This window comes from Bacillus rossius, chromosome 10 (genome assembly GCF_032445375.1).
Source record: "Bacillus rossius redtenbacheri isolate Brsri chromosome 10, Brsri_v3, whole genome shotgun sequence".
Lineage (NCBI taxonomy): Eukaryota > Metazoa > Arthropoda > Insecta > Phasmatodea > Bacillidae > Bacillus > Bacillus rossius.
Genome location: NC_086337.1, coordinates 17,759,179 through 17,773,629, shown reverse-complemented (window position 1 = coordinate 17,773,629; position 14,451 = coordinate 17,759,179). Strand labels below are relative to the sequence as shown.

General features: G+C 37.3%; 2 protein-coding genes across 2 annotated transcripts in view; both read left to right on the top strand.

The window, feature by feature from the left end:
* Window positions 1–208: 208 nt before the first annotated feature.
* The window catches only part of LOC134535803 (dihydroxyacetone phosphate acyltransferase), a 74,320-nt gene continuing 60,077 nt past the window's right edge, over window positions 209–14,451 (top strand). The window contains exon 1 of the mRNA XM_063375083.1: window positions 209–334. Coding sequence (XP_063231153.1) covers window positions 320–334 — 15 coding nt within the window. The 5' untranslated portion in view covers window positions 209–319. The remainder of the gene's footprint in view (window positions 335–14,451) is intronic.
* LOC134535804 (mRNA turnover protein 4 homolog) lies at window positions 11,558–12,882 on the top strand. Its single transcript, XM_063375084.1, has one exon. It carries the CDS (start codon window positions 11,924–11,926, stop codon window positions 12,674–12,676), a length of 753 nt encoding a protein of 250 aa, XP_063231154.1. The 5' UTR covers window positions 11,558–11,923; the 3' UTR covers window positions 12,677–12,882.

Here is a 14,451-nt window from a genome sequence, read left to right as displayed (position 1 = left end):
CAAACATACATACATGAGGTTGAGTGAACATTAATACATTACTAAGGTGCTATAATATACTAATAAATAAAATTATATACACAAATTCATAAATAACTGAAACAACCTAAGTTATGGCAATAACTGTTTGATGCATCTGTACTTACCCTGACTTACACTACTTACGTTCATGTTGAGTGTTGATGGTCAATTGTGTTGAAATGAAATGACTATATAGTCTGCTATCTCATTAAAAAAATTTTTTTTGTATATTTATTTTTTATTAGTAAACATTAAATAAAATGCCGGAGATATACGAGATAATCGCTATTTGAAACGAATGGGGATCGAAATGGTAAGGAGTAATCGCTTATTAAATTAAATTCTGTGATAACGAAATGGGTACGGACGTAAGTAATGTTAAACCGCACAAATTTCTTTGATTAAATAGCCGTTCTCAAGTAGTTTTGCAGAACTAAGTCAAATTACAAACCCACCTTTCCTTATTGTTCAATAACTTAATAAACTTTTTAACGTATTAGAAATGTTATAATGCGGCTTAACCAAACAAACTTTATCTTCTTTAACTTGGAAAATGAACATTAACCTAAACCATATTTATTCATTCCATTGAGCCTTGATTTTGGTTGATACTATTGATGGGCAGAACGATGCGGGACTATTCTAGCTGGCGATAATATAACATTAATGACGTCACCAAAATTGTGTCTCATACGTCATTACCATCCTTACTTTCTTTCGGGACAAGCGCGGGAATATGGACGTTTTGGGCGGGGAACAAGAAACACACTATTTTTCATAGGCCTATTTCATTTTTTTCTGTTATGCTTTTTCGGTATCGTAAACTAGACTATAATCCTCCCGCTCTTGTATATTTTGCGATACCGTGGTACGCAAATATAATAGACTTTGTGGGACTGTATTCAACTTCACGATACCCAGAAAAAATTATGTCATAATGTCTCACTTTCAGAAAATAGAATAGACTAGACTGGGTGGGACTAAATTCTATTATACAATACCGATAAAATATTTGGAAAAGTCTTATGTTCAGAAAACTCAATATCAGTATTGCAAAATAGAAAACACCTGGTAGGACTGTAATCCATTTCACAATACTGAGAAATTATTTTGAAACATCTGACATTTAATATTTTTTTTAAAAAAACTGGTATCACAAAATATAATATATTGGGTGGGACTGGATTATACTTCACAATACAGAAAAAAAATTATTTTAAAACATCTCACTTTAAAAAAGTTAAATACTGGTATCGCAAAATAGAGTAGACTTAGTTGGACTGTTTTTTTTTAAACTATTATCTAGAATTTTCATCATGGTAATTATTTAACTCCCATTATCACAAAACAGGCTAGACCAGGTGGGCCTATTTTCTATTTAATATTTTTTTAATCACAAAAGTTTTTATTTTATACAACTGAAATACCACTTTTGAAAACAAACAAAGTAGACCTTATAGAATTTTAGTCTCTTTTACAATATCCTCCACCTATAATTTATTTATATTATAGGCTATGTGAAATTTTTTCTAGCCAACCTACGCTCACCAAACCTTTCGCTTTGTGATTATCACTTCAATGATTGCATTACTAATCTACAGGAAAACAAACCATTTTTACATTACCTAATAACTTTTATGATTCACCGAACTAAAGAAAATGAAATGCACACAACACATCTCTCATCTAACACATCAAATGAAATTCACATAAAATTACACATCACCAACATTTAAAAGTCATAAAAAAATCGCTCATATTTTTCAGCATTATGGTAATAATTGTTTTGTCACTATTTCTCTTGTAGATTATAAATTTACACTAATTTGCTATTCATCCTTTTAATTTATTCGTTATCGCGAAATATGAAGCGTCACTTCCGTGGTTACTACTTCAATCACCACCACACATTCTCTTTCTTCAATATAAATAAACACGGCTTTCCTCTTCTCTCGTGACTACTACACTCATTACCCTACACGTCCAATAAATTTCTTATTACCTACTTAATACTTATTGTGTACTTATTCATACAGTTTATGATGATATTCAATTCTACTTATTAATTCACTCCTCGTATAACCGACCGCTACTATCACTCCAAAACTTATACTATCATTCGTCTTTTTTTCCCCGCAGGGCTATTTTGTCTTTCGCTGTTGCCAATAGTACATATAATATTTTCCTTCATTCCATTCTTCAATTTATAATCGTTGGCCAACTTCCATGACGTCATTCATTTCCCCTCTGTGATTCTCAACCAGTAGGAATCCGGTATTGAATAATAGAATTCACCCAACGATCCTTTTTACCGAATTGGTTCTTTTGAATCAGTTCTATGTAATGATTCGTTCAAAAGATTTGTTCTTTTCATTCTTCTACGGGATATGACTCTTACCAAGAATCATAACTTGTCCACCCTTTGGAGTATTAGTTACGTCTTTGCTCCGGGCTGGTTATTTTTATCTGCTCTGCTCAGATAGCTGAAATTCCAGACGTCTAGCTGTATACTGTCTGTTACAAAAATATTGAATGTTGATCACTGCAAATGATAAATGCAGTGATACATATAAAATTCAGGAATATTTGCATACATAATCGCATTAATGGCGATTCCTTTATATTCATGTCCGAGCACGATTACCGCAGGTAATGTCGCGGTGGGACGCTGCGGAGTACCCGAGTTTTTCGTGGCAGGTTGATTGTCCGATGGTTTATCATTGCTTTTGTGAAAGGAAATTGTAACCCCCAGTCCTGGTCCTGAGTAGAAAATTTTCTTTTACAGTGAAAAATTTCAGACTTGGCCAAAAATCAAAATTTGTACCTTTGATTCTCAGACTAGGAGCTCAATACACTGAGTTAAACATGTCAGACATATTTACATTAGATGACATATTAGTGATTGATTGCAAAATTATATCAATATCCATATAAGTTTGACAGCTGATAATTTTAATATTATAATTTTATCTAAATTAAAAACTGCTGTTAAATAAAGTTTTATTCACATGTTAATTTTATTTATATTATATTAATAATATATCATTTAATAAGAATATAAGCAACAACTAAACAATCTGAACAATGTGAAGTAATTAACCCAAAAATGGTAAGTGTGGTACATTTTTATGTTGTTACTTTTCCTGTTATTTTTAGTTTGCTTGGTTTGTTAGTTTTTTTCCCTCCTAAGTTTATGTTTGTGTATGTAAAAAATAAATTTTAAACTACGACTTAACCATTGACATTGTCAGGTGTAGATACTTTAAACGTTATCCTGTTTTATTTTATCAAGAATCGTTTGCACTTGTGTATACACACTCACGCAGCGATCACTGATTACTCTGACTCCCGACGTCATGATTCATTTCACGAACGAATCAGACAAGCTGCATGGCTGGTTCTCATCTCGTTCTTCCGCCATTTTGTTCTTCTGACTTGTGTTCAGCTTTCAAGGAATCGACTCTCAAAGAATTGATCTTTACTTCGTGAACGAATCACATGATTTCGATCGCTCAAAGCTTTATTTGTTTTGAACAAATCGTTCATTAATTATAATATGATGTTATGGAACATGTCATTTACTTATTTACAGTTTAAATATCCAAAACATGCTACAATATAAAATGATATTTTGGTACACAAAATATACATACACAAGAAAATAATAAGTACATAGCTTTCATGATAACAAATTTTACAATTTTTTACTTTTAATTTGTAAGATTAATATATCTATATGCATACACATACACACATATATACTATTTTGTATACACATATGTAGGGGCAGGCATTTTTCGTGAATAAATCTGAACTCCTATTAGACGGCAACAAGATATACCCGCTTCAACAGTTTTCTTCCTTGCGACTGGCGGCCGTCTGCGAGAGAAGTCGTTGCCTTATTTGACCGAGCCACTCAGGAGGCGTTTGCTTCCGCACTGACTTACTGTGACTGGTGTTTTAACAGTAGACATGTACCTGAAAGAAACTCACCCAATCACGGAATACAGATGATGCTACAGTGTTTTAACTTTCAGCTAGCCTCAGTTTCTTTTCGCGAAATATGCATGGCCCTACACATATGTTATAATTGTAGCATGTTTAACATTTACAATATATACAATATGGACTGAAACAAACATGATATACTTAGTAACTTATGTATATGTACATATTTTCATACTTTGTAAGACTGAGTAGGACTTGATATATTACTGTATTACATCAGTACTACCTTGACTGGTAGTATCAAATAATTCCAGTTTTGTGTTACAATATATATATATATATATAACTTTCTATAGTTACTGGTAACTTTTATATTTTATTATAAAATAGTGAGAATGGTTAGCTTTGTAAAAAATGCTGTGAAATTGTGTGAAGCGAGCGCTAGTTAAAATACCATAAAATATGTAGGGACAGTTGGTTATGTTAGTTAATCTACATTATGATAGGTAATTAAGTAATAACTAACCATTAAAATGATTCCACATTATTTTAATGTAGTGAACCAAACCCAACTAAGCGTTCTCACGATTTTATATCTTATTACCTAAATGTTTTGAAATCATCTGGGTTGCTTGATGTGTTTGAATCCACTGTAATGTGAAAATTTTCTGTCCACATGATTGGTTTAATATTAGTCCATTTGGACATTCCTAGCTAAGTCTTTCACTTGGAAATTTATCACCTATGTTCACTTTTATAAATTTAGGGACCTATATGCTTTAACTTTGCGTCATTAAGTATATTGCCTAACATTATTTCTGTACCTCTTCTGTCTGTGACGTTGTACACACTTTATATATATATATATATATATATATATATATATATATATATATATATATATATATATATATATATATATATCAAAATTCATGTTACAACGCTTGAGGGTAGAAAACTCTTTATTATTTGCAACCATTTTTGCCAATAAACATGTTGCCGGAAACATGTAGTTAAGCCCCTGTAGCCCCAGAAATAGTCAGCGTAGGGAACCCGTTGGGCTTTGTGCGAGACAGATGATGCTGTGGTGAAATACGTGTTTACGACGCTGGGCAGCGTTCGAGAGGACTGTACGATGTCGAATGCTGACCCCCGCCCCTTTTTACTTCCGTTGGTGACGCCCTCACCTCTTTTCTTCTGTTCGTGCCGTGCCATAGCACTGCGCAGCGTGACATCGCAGTGTCGCAGTGTGTTTTGATATCACTGGTGGTCTGTCGTTGACTGTTCTGTCGTACAAGCAAACTCGTGGTGTCATTTCTTTCGCTGTGGTTCTGAAAAGGGCAACGTTTTAGTGAAGCTCAATGGAGTACATGTTTAGTAAGTACACGGACATGCTGCTTGTTTATGGGGAAGCTAGACAAAATGGACGAGCCGCCCATCATCTGTACGAAGAACGATATCCGGGTCGTAGGATTCCAGCTCACACCATGTTTGCAAGACTTTCTCAGCGAATGCGTGATACTGGTACATGTGCCGTCACAAGACCAAATGCTGTGCTCCACGCAGGGTTCGTATTCCCAGTTTTGAAGAAGATACACTTCAGAGATTTGAGGAGAGTCCGGATACAAGCACAAGGGCAGAAGGTTCCGATATGGACGCTGACAAAATGGCTGTTTGGCGAGTTCTTCATGAGCAACTCTTGTACCCGTACCACCTTCAAAAAGTGCAACACGTGGGTCCGGTGGACTATCCTCTTTGCATGACCTTTTCTCGTTGGTACATTCGAAGAGTATTGAGGAACCTTGAGTTAGCGGTTTTATTCAGCGATGAAGCCAAGTTCACTCAGACACTATTCTCAATTCGCACAACAGTCATGTTTGGAAGATGTCAATCCGCATGCAACGTGTGTTACAGCCCGCCAGGAACGTTTTTCAGTTAATGTGTGGGCCGGTATTGTTGACGGCGTACTCATCGGACATTTTTTTCTTCCACCACGACTTACCGGCGCCGGATACCTCCACTTCCTTCAGAACGAACTACCAGGTCTTCTTGAAGAGGTTCCATTGCATGTCCGATGTGTGATGTGGTACCAACATGACGGGGTACCACCTCATTTTTCCCTGCAAGTGCGAGAGTATTTAAACCAAACATTTCCAAACCGATGGATTGGACGAGCAGGCCCTGTCGCATGGCCGCCAAGGTCACCGGACCTAACCCCGTTAGATTTCTTTCTGTGGGGTTACGTTAAAGGGCTTATCTATGCTACGCCAGTAGAAACGGTAGAAGAGCTTACACAGCGAATCATTGAAGCGTGCGAAATCATAAGGTCGACTCCACACATGCTCCAGCGTATCCGTGAAAACATGATTCGCCGTTGCCACCTGTGTGTTGCTCAAGGTGGGCGTGTTTTTGAGCTATTGCTTTAGGCTGTCACGTTGTTAAAATGTATGCAACAATTTCAATGTTGTGAAACAAAGCCGAAGCTGTGATTGATTTCAGAGTGAAATTAAAAAGTTTATTTCTCTACTCGAATGCCCGCACATCCACAACATAACACTCTACAACGGGTTGCCAACGCTGACTCTTTCTGGGGCTACAGGGGCTTAACTACGCGTTTCTGGCAACATGTTTACTGGCAAAAATGGTTGCAAATAATAAGAGCTTTCTACCCTCAAGCATTGTAACATGAATTTTGATACATCCTGTATGTGCGTGTGTGTGTGTGTGTATACACACACACATTTGATACACCATATATATATATATATATATATGAAGGGGGGGGGGGGATGAGCCGGTCTTGGGAGTCTATGAATCAGCGTTGTTGATCCATAAAATATAGGTCTTGGGGGGGCTCGTATCTTTAAGTTTCTTGGCTTAAGATGGGGAATTTGTGTTTTATAAATACATATTGACTTTTAACATGTAAGTTAATATTGGAACAAGCTACATTTTCTTGCCATTCTTTTTTATGACCTAGCTGTTGATGAGATGTTAACTCCAAATAAAAAGAAAAAAATTTGCATTACTTCTTTTATACACTGTTTTTAGTACCTAACTGTGTTTTGATGATTTAAAAATGTGTCGTGAAAGAATTCAATAAGCGTCTTCGTCTAAAGTTGACTCTGCGACGAGTCCAAAAAACATCTAATCATCAAAGATGACATAACCTCGACATTCTATCGGCTTCTGAAGATACATAAGGACATTCCTCTTCGTCCAATAGTTACTGCAATCGGCTCTTCTACCCTTGCACTAGCCAGATACTTGAATGAATTAATATTAATCCAACCTTTAGTACCCACGCAGCCTCTCAATCGGAAATTCCGCACATTTAATTTCAATTCTTAAGCAATTTTCTCTTCCATCAACAGATCTGGTTAGCTTTGATGTGTTATCACTCTTCACTAAAGTGCCTGTCTCAGAAGCCCTTCAAATTATCCTCACACATCTGGGAGAAGACAACCTGAGCAGAGACATAGTGAAGCTCACACAACACTGTGTTTCTTCGACCTTCTTCTCGTTCAAGGGGCAGTGTTAGGAAGACACTGCCATGGGTTCACCTCTCTCTCCCCTCTTAGCCAACATTTTTATGGTCGAATTTGATGAGAAAGCAATAAGCACCAGCCAGCTGGTACAAGTATGTAAATTACACCTTTGTGATTTGGAGCCATGGCAAAGATAGGCTGCAAGACTTCCTGAACATACAATTTACCATGGAGGTGGAAGTAGATGTAAATTTGCCTTTTCTGGATGTCTTGGTCACAAGAGGAGAGGATAACCTCATTGGCCACAGTGTTTACAGAAAGCCAACCCACCTTAAATAAACGTTTGATAGAATCCTTATTTTGTATTATTATGCACACAGTTGACTTGCTTAAAACTAAAGTGCGACCGAAATAAGTGTGGCCTTCATGACAATCTGCACGCCGTAATACTTATAGTTTTGTCTCAAATACTTGAACACTATTCATTACGCTCTCACTTGGAAGCCATGATTCCAATATGATTCCAATATGATTCTAACTGCAAGTGCTTGTGCACGTGTAGTTACCGGCAGACGAATGGGCAGACATTACTTTGTGTTTGTGCGTGCGAGTTTCCTGCCACTGGTTAGAAAGAAGTTCATCACGGCTCGGCGGGATATGTGTGGACGTAAAAACATTTGGTCCTTTACACTCCATAGCTGCAGTTGAACTTGCCATAGCTGTTGTTTTTTCAAACAGCCGATAGGGAAGTGAGACCTGCGTGTGCATCTCTTCCCTCTCGTATAGCTAACTGTATGCCACGGTACATCTGTTGTTTACTAAGTTGAAGCAGACTTCGTGGCATCATACCCAAATTTTTTTTTCCTGAAGCAATTTCGTGCAAACTGAAATTTACTGACGTGCCAGTCAAGACTGGGGCAGTAAAATTAACATAGCGCTAAATGAAGTCATGAAATTTGAAGATGTGCCAAGTGAGGGATTGGCGTATTATTAAATTAAGAAATTGACAGAAAAGGATAGTTGCTGAAAGAAAATCTTTAGAAGAATTCAAAGATTGTTTTCCAGAAGCAGTTACTCTATTAACAATATCCAATTTTTTCCTCCAACTATTACCAAGAAATAGTCCATAAAAATCATTATTTTGTAATAACTTGCAAAGATTAAAATAATCGGTAATTTTTCCTTATTGCGTATCCAGTTTAATTTTAAAATAAACTATTACAATAAACATAGCTTTGCAGATGATACTAATGTAGGCCTACTGGTTAAAGCCAATCCAGCTTCTAAACTTGATGCTCTGGTTATGAATACACTACATTCATTAAACTCTTGGTTTACACATAATTAACTGCTACTGAATTATGGTAAAACAATTTTTTTTTTCCCCTCTAAATTAAAATCAAATAAACCAAATACTCTGTTAAAAAATACTAACTTAAATTTTATGGCACATTCACGATTCCTTGGACTTGAGATTGATGAATTTTTATCATGGGACAAACATACGTTTGGTTTGCTAAATAAATTAAACAGTATGTGTTATATGTTTAAAGTACTTTCTCATATAACTACCAAACAATGCCTATGGTTTGCTTACTTTGGCTATGTTTATTCTTTAATCAGCTATGGAATTATGTTTTGGGGGAGTAATAGACATCATCTACAATCAGTTTTTATTATACAAAAAAAATTAATTAGAATTATACTCCACATTAAACGTTTGGACAGTTGTGATATTTATAAATCCTTAGGTCTTCTTACTGTGCCCTGTATTTATATTTACAAAGTATTATTGCTTATTCATAAAAACAAATTAATTATTTTAAAAAGGAATTATTTCTTTATTTATCAAATAAGGCTTTTTATAATATAGATGATTATGAACAGGAGGTAGCTTCGTAATTTTTAATTTTTTTTTATGTATGACTTTTCTTTTATATATAATTTCTTTTATGTATAATATATAATAGGTGCTTATTCATGGAAGAGCAGCTGTTAAATTATATTATTTTAATTTTGTAATGCTTTTAATACTGTTCTTGTACCTGTTCATGTGTTTGTATTTATGTGTATTTGTAATTTTTTTTGGACATATTCTATACCATTATGTATGGTCTATTGAATGAAATAAAAAATCAAATCAAAAATCAAAATGTGGTGGACTACCAAAATATATTGTTACGAAAATATGTATAAAGGAGCAAAGGAGGTAAGGAACATTGTTCCCGGGATTAAGTGTTCTGTGTAACATACACAATTTTTTATTTAACGTATAATATTAAAATATTCAGCTGAATTTGTTAGTGAAGTGAAACTGTGCCATAACCAAAATATTTCTACTTTGAAAGTATGAATTATAAAACTATATAAGGATACACAATAACGAACCATTACCGACAGAAGATATGAATATTTTATTATTATTATTATTATTACTTAACCTGCAATTGGGCTTTCACCCGGTGGCAAGAACTCCCACTCACTCCCCTCTCCCCCCCCCCTCCATCAGCTTTCTCCTCAGCTCCCTCCCATCCCTGACCTCCACCATTTCCTCCCCCAGCCCATTCCACTCCCTCCCCGTCCTCACCAGGAAGGTGTTCCGCCCTCTCTCTGTCCGCCTCCACACCCTCTGGAGCTTACATCTGTGGTCTCTTCGTCCTCTGTACTCCCCTCTATGTACTTTGCTTCCCAATTGCCCCCATCCCCCTTCCCCCTTCAGCACCTTGAACATCCTGACCAACCTTTCCACTCTTCTTCTCCTCTGTAACGTTTCCCACCCCAACTCCTTAATCATTTCCGTTGGGCTATGCAGTTTCCCATCCTGCCCCTCCCTCCTTCTCCACATTCCCATCACCCACCTAGCCGCTCTGCGCTGCACCCCTTCCAGCTCCTTCACCTCAGTCACCAGGTAGGGGTCCCAGACCGCCGCCGCATACTCCAACATTGGCCTGACCAATGTGGAGTATGCCTTCTCCTTTGTCCTCCTCCCAGCTCCCTGCAGGGTCCTACCAAGCAACCCCAGCGCCTGCCTTCCCCTCCTGACCACCCCCTCTATGTGCTCCGCCCATCCTAGGTCATTTTTCAGTGTCACCCCCAGGTACTTATATCCTGCTGCCTCTCTTATCTCCTGCCCCTTCCAGTAATATACATTTCGTGTGACTTTCCTCCTCTTTGTAAATCTGACAACTTTTGTCTTACCAACATTCAAGGACATTCCATTTTTCTCCGTCCATTGCTCCAACCTTATCAAGTCCTCTGTTAAACATCCCCCTTCCCCCACAACCTCATACACTACACAGTCATCTGCAAATAGCCTCCATCTGGCTTTCATGCCCTCCCCCAGATCGTTTATCATAATTGTGAACAACAGAGGCCCCAGCACACTCCCCTGTGGCACCCCCGACGTCACTTCCCCCTCCTCGGAGCTTTCCTCACCCACTCTCACTCTTTGTCTTCTATTCCTCAGGAAATCACCCACCCAGTTTACCACCCTTCCATCCCTCACCAGCAACTCAACCTTTTCCATTAACCTCCTATGGGGGACCTTATCAAACGCCTTTTCAAAATCTATAAAGATTGCATCTATCTGCTTCCCCCCGTCCACCGCTTCCACCAGGTCTTCCAACAGCCCAGCCATCTGGGTCTCGCATGAGAACCCCATCCTGAATCCATGCTGCCTGTTATCCACCCACCCCAGATCTTCCATTTCCCCCTTTACGTACCTTCCTACCAACCTCTCCATCACTTTTCCTACACAGGACGTCAAACTGACCGGCCTGTAACTTCCTGGCTCCGCCTTATCATTTCCCCCCTTGTAGATGGGAACTACCACTGCCTCCTTCCATTCCATTGGTAGTTTCCCCTCCTCCAGAGACTGCTTGAAAACCTCCAACAGGTACTTCCCAATCTCCCTATCACCCAACTTCAAATGAGAAATTTGTAAATCGTGTTGTAAACAGTAAAATAAATTAAAGAAGTTTTCGAATGAATATTTAAACACTTCAACGAGAATTGATGCTGCGTTTTTCATTAATACCAAAGATGTCAGCACTGAAAGCAATGTTGCCACACTGCCAAAGAGATTTTTCTTAACCCGACATTTTTAATTCCGTTACTCGCGAGAGCAGTTTCATGAATAGGCTTTTAACTCCACCGGAATGCAACTATCGGATCATTCCGTTAGAGGAATTTGTCCGACAGCGTTAAAACTAGTGAATCGAGGGGCATGAGGAAAGCTTCCTGGAACGTCGGCAGTGTTGTCATGTTGCCTGTCTGAGTGTACTCGTGAGGATTTTTTGTTTTTAACTTGCGTTGTGTACTGTTTTTCTGGGAGTTCATAGGTTATGCACGCACGTGGATATCTTTAGAAAGATATACAAGTTAAGAGTATTTAATATTTAATATACCACCGTAACTTTGGTCAGTGGTTTAGTGTTAATTAACTACTACGATTTATGTGATTAGCAATGCCACGCTCTAAACGAGATAAGAAAGTTTCTTTAACGAAAGTGAAAAAGAAGACGGGACTGGCGCTAAAACAAAAGTTCATTGAAAGTATAAATAATCTCGTCACAGAGTTTGAGAATATTTTTGTGTTTGAATTCGAAAAAATGCCCAATGAAAAACTGAAAGAAATGAAGTCGGAATGGAGACCTAGCAAATTTGTTATTGGGAAAAACAGGCTGCTGCTAATCGCTCTGGGTAAAAACAAAGAGAGCGAAGCTTCCAAGAATTTGCATAAACTGTCAAAGCGGATTGTCGGGCAGTGTGGCTTGCTGTTCACCAACGAGGCGGAAGGAGTGGTAATGAAGTGGTTTGCCGACTACAGCCGGCTGGACTTTGCCCGTCCGGGCACGGAGGCGAAGGAAACCGTGAGTCTACCGGAGGGACCTCTGGAGCAGTTCCCGCACTCCATCGAGCCGTACCTGCGTCAGCTCGGGATGCCGACGAGTCTCAACAACGGAGTCGTGACTCTGACGAAGGAGTACACAGTGTGTCAACAAGGCAAGATCCTCAAACCGGAACAGACGAAAATACTCAAGCTGCTGGGAAGGAAAACTACCGAGTTCAAGATGCAGATCAAGTGCATGTGGTCCAAGAGTGGTAAATTCAAATCGTACTCGAAGAGTGGTGAACCCAAGAAAAGCAAGAAGAGCGTAAGTGTTAGCAAAGCAGTTGAATCTGCTGATGTTGAAATGAAAGAAGACGCAAGTGCATAACAAACAGTACCTAATGTTCTGAGATTTCTTGAAGAGACCATCCATTCTTTATGACTTAATAAATGTGTTGTGTGGCAGACATTGAAATATTTCAGGACATGTTGATTCTGAGAATTCAGAATTGGTCAACAAACTGTATAATATAATGTATCACAATGTTTTAAAATGCGTTGAGTGAGTTAGAAATAAATTTAACAACCAATGTGTTCTACGACTTCAATTTTTATATTGCTGGTAAATGTTTGTTATAGTCCTTTTCTAAAAAAAATTCAACAATTCCAGAATATTTATTTATGTTGCATTCTGTTGATATTACGTAGTCATCCTACAGAGGAGTGTTTCAGTTCTTAATGGGGCAATTTACTAGAGTAGAAATACTTCTGAAAAAAAATATTTTGTGAATTTAGAGTGTAGTGGCTTTTCTGTAGATAAATTAATGAAAATTTGGAAAATAGTTTTTTCTTACATTACATTACATTACATTCATTCTTACAGAGAGGCTTTTGCATAAAGTATAAATAAAAATCTGAAAATATTTCCGAACACTAGAGTTGTTCATATATATAATCTCTGAAAACAGTGTTTGTATATTCGTACTGCTTTCTAAGAAAGCAAAAAATATAAAAAATATTTTACAGGTTTTTAATGTAGCTATACTAACCCAACCAACCGTCCACAATGTTTTGAAGTATTGTTAATGTAGTTAACCTAATGCAATCAACCATTCTCAAGATTTTAAATTTTTCGCTCCCATTCAAATTGTTTGTTGCTATGTGACTCAAAATACTACTTTAAATGCAACTGTCAGGAAATGATAAATTCCGATTGAAATTAGGTATTTACAAAAATACAAACAGAAAATAGAAACATTAACATTTCCCTTATAATTGCAGTACAGTCGTTACATTAATGCCTTTGATTATCAATGTAATACCTCGTTGACTGAATTTCTCCAAAACAAGCACACAAGCTCACACGGAAAAGAAAAAAAATGACCGTAGCCGTATCGGTTCTCACACAAAATGTAAGTTTAAACTGTGATTTCTTAGACACCAGTAGGCATTCAGAAACGCTGTTTTCAGGGTAAATATAGGTACGTCTCTAGAATCCGAAAAATGTATGTTGAAAATTTTTTTTTTACTTAACGTAAAAGCCCCTATGTAAGAATGTTAATCACTACAGACGTTTTAATATTCAACCCTCAGAGTTTGAAAATTCCTATTGGATTGTGATAAACATTTATAGGCGAAGTGGTTTATCCTGTCAATGAAGTGGTCACCGCCATGTTGAACTTATAATAGCACAGCTGAGGCAGTTTCCCATGAGAGGTAACCCTAAACCTTTTGTTTCCACCCTACAGTTTTCTTGATAGTAGCTGCAAAATGATCCTGTGGTTCTCCAGAGATCCTTAGGAATGTAGCTTAGCTGAGGCTGTTTTCAAAAACACAGCGATGTTTGATGCCAGTACGTTATGGCTGGGACCAAGACTGATTTCCATCCTAATTGTGTTTAATTGGGCAATTTGAAAACAGACTTGGTTATGCTATATTCCTAAGGATCTCTGGGGCATTGCATTTTAAAGCTAATATTGAGGAAACTGTAGGGCTGCTACAACTGGATCGGGAATATCTCTTGTGGTAACAAGTCTCAGCAGCGCTATTAAATAAAAACATAAATTTATGTCACAATAGCAAAAACAGACAACTGTGTTATGTGCATTCTACCTTAATTAATTTGTCTTTATAGGTGCAATCACGAAAACATTTGCTAGATTA

Bases quoted from the DNA above. Each gene is read 5' to 3' on its own strand.
- LOC134535804 (XM_063375084.1), top strand. From the start codon at position 11,924: ATGCCACGCTCTAAACGAGATAAGAAAGTTTCTTTAACGAAAGTGAAA.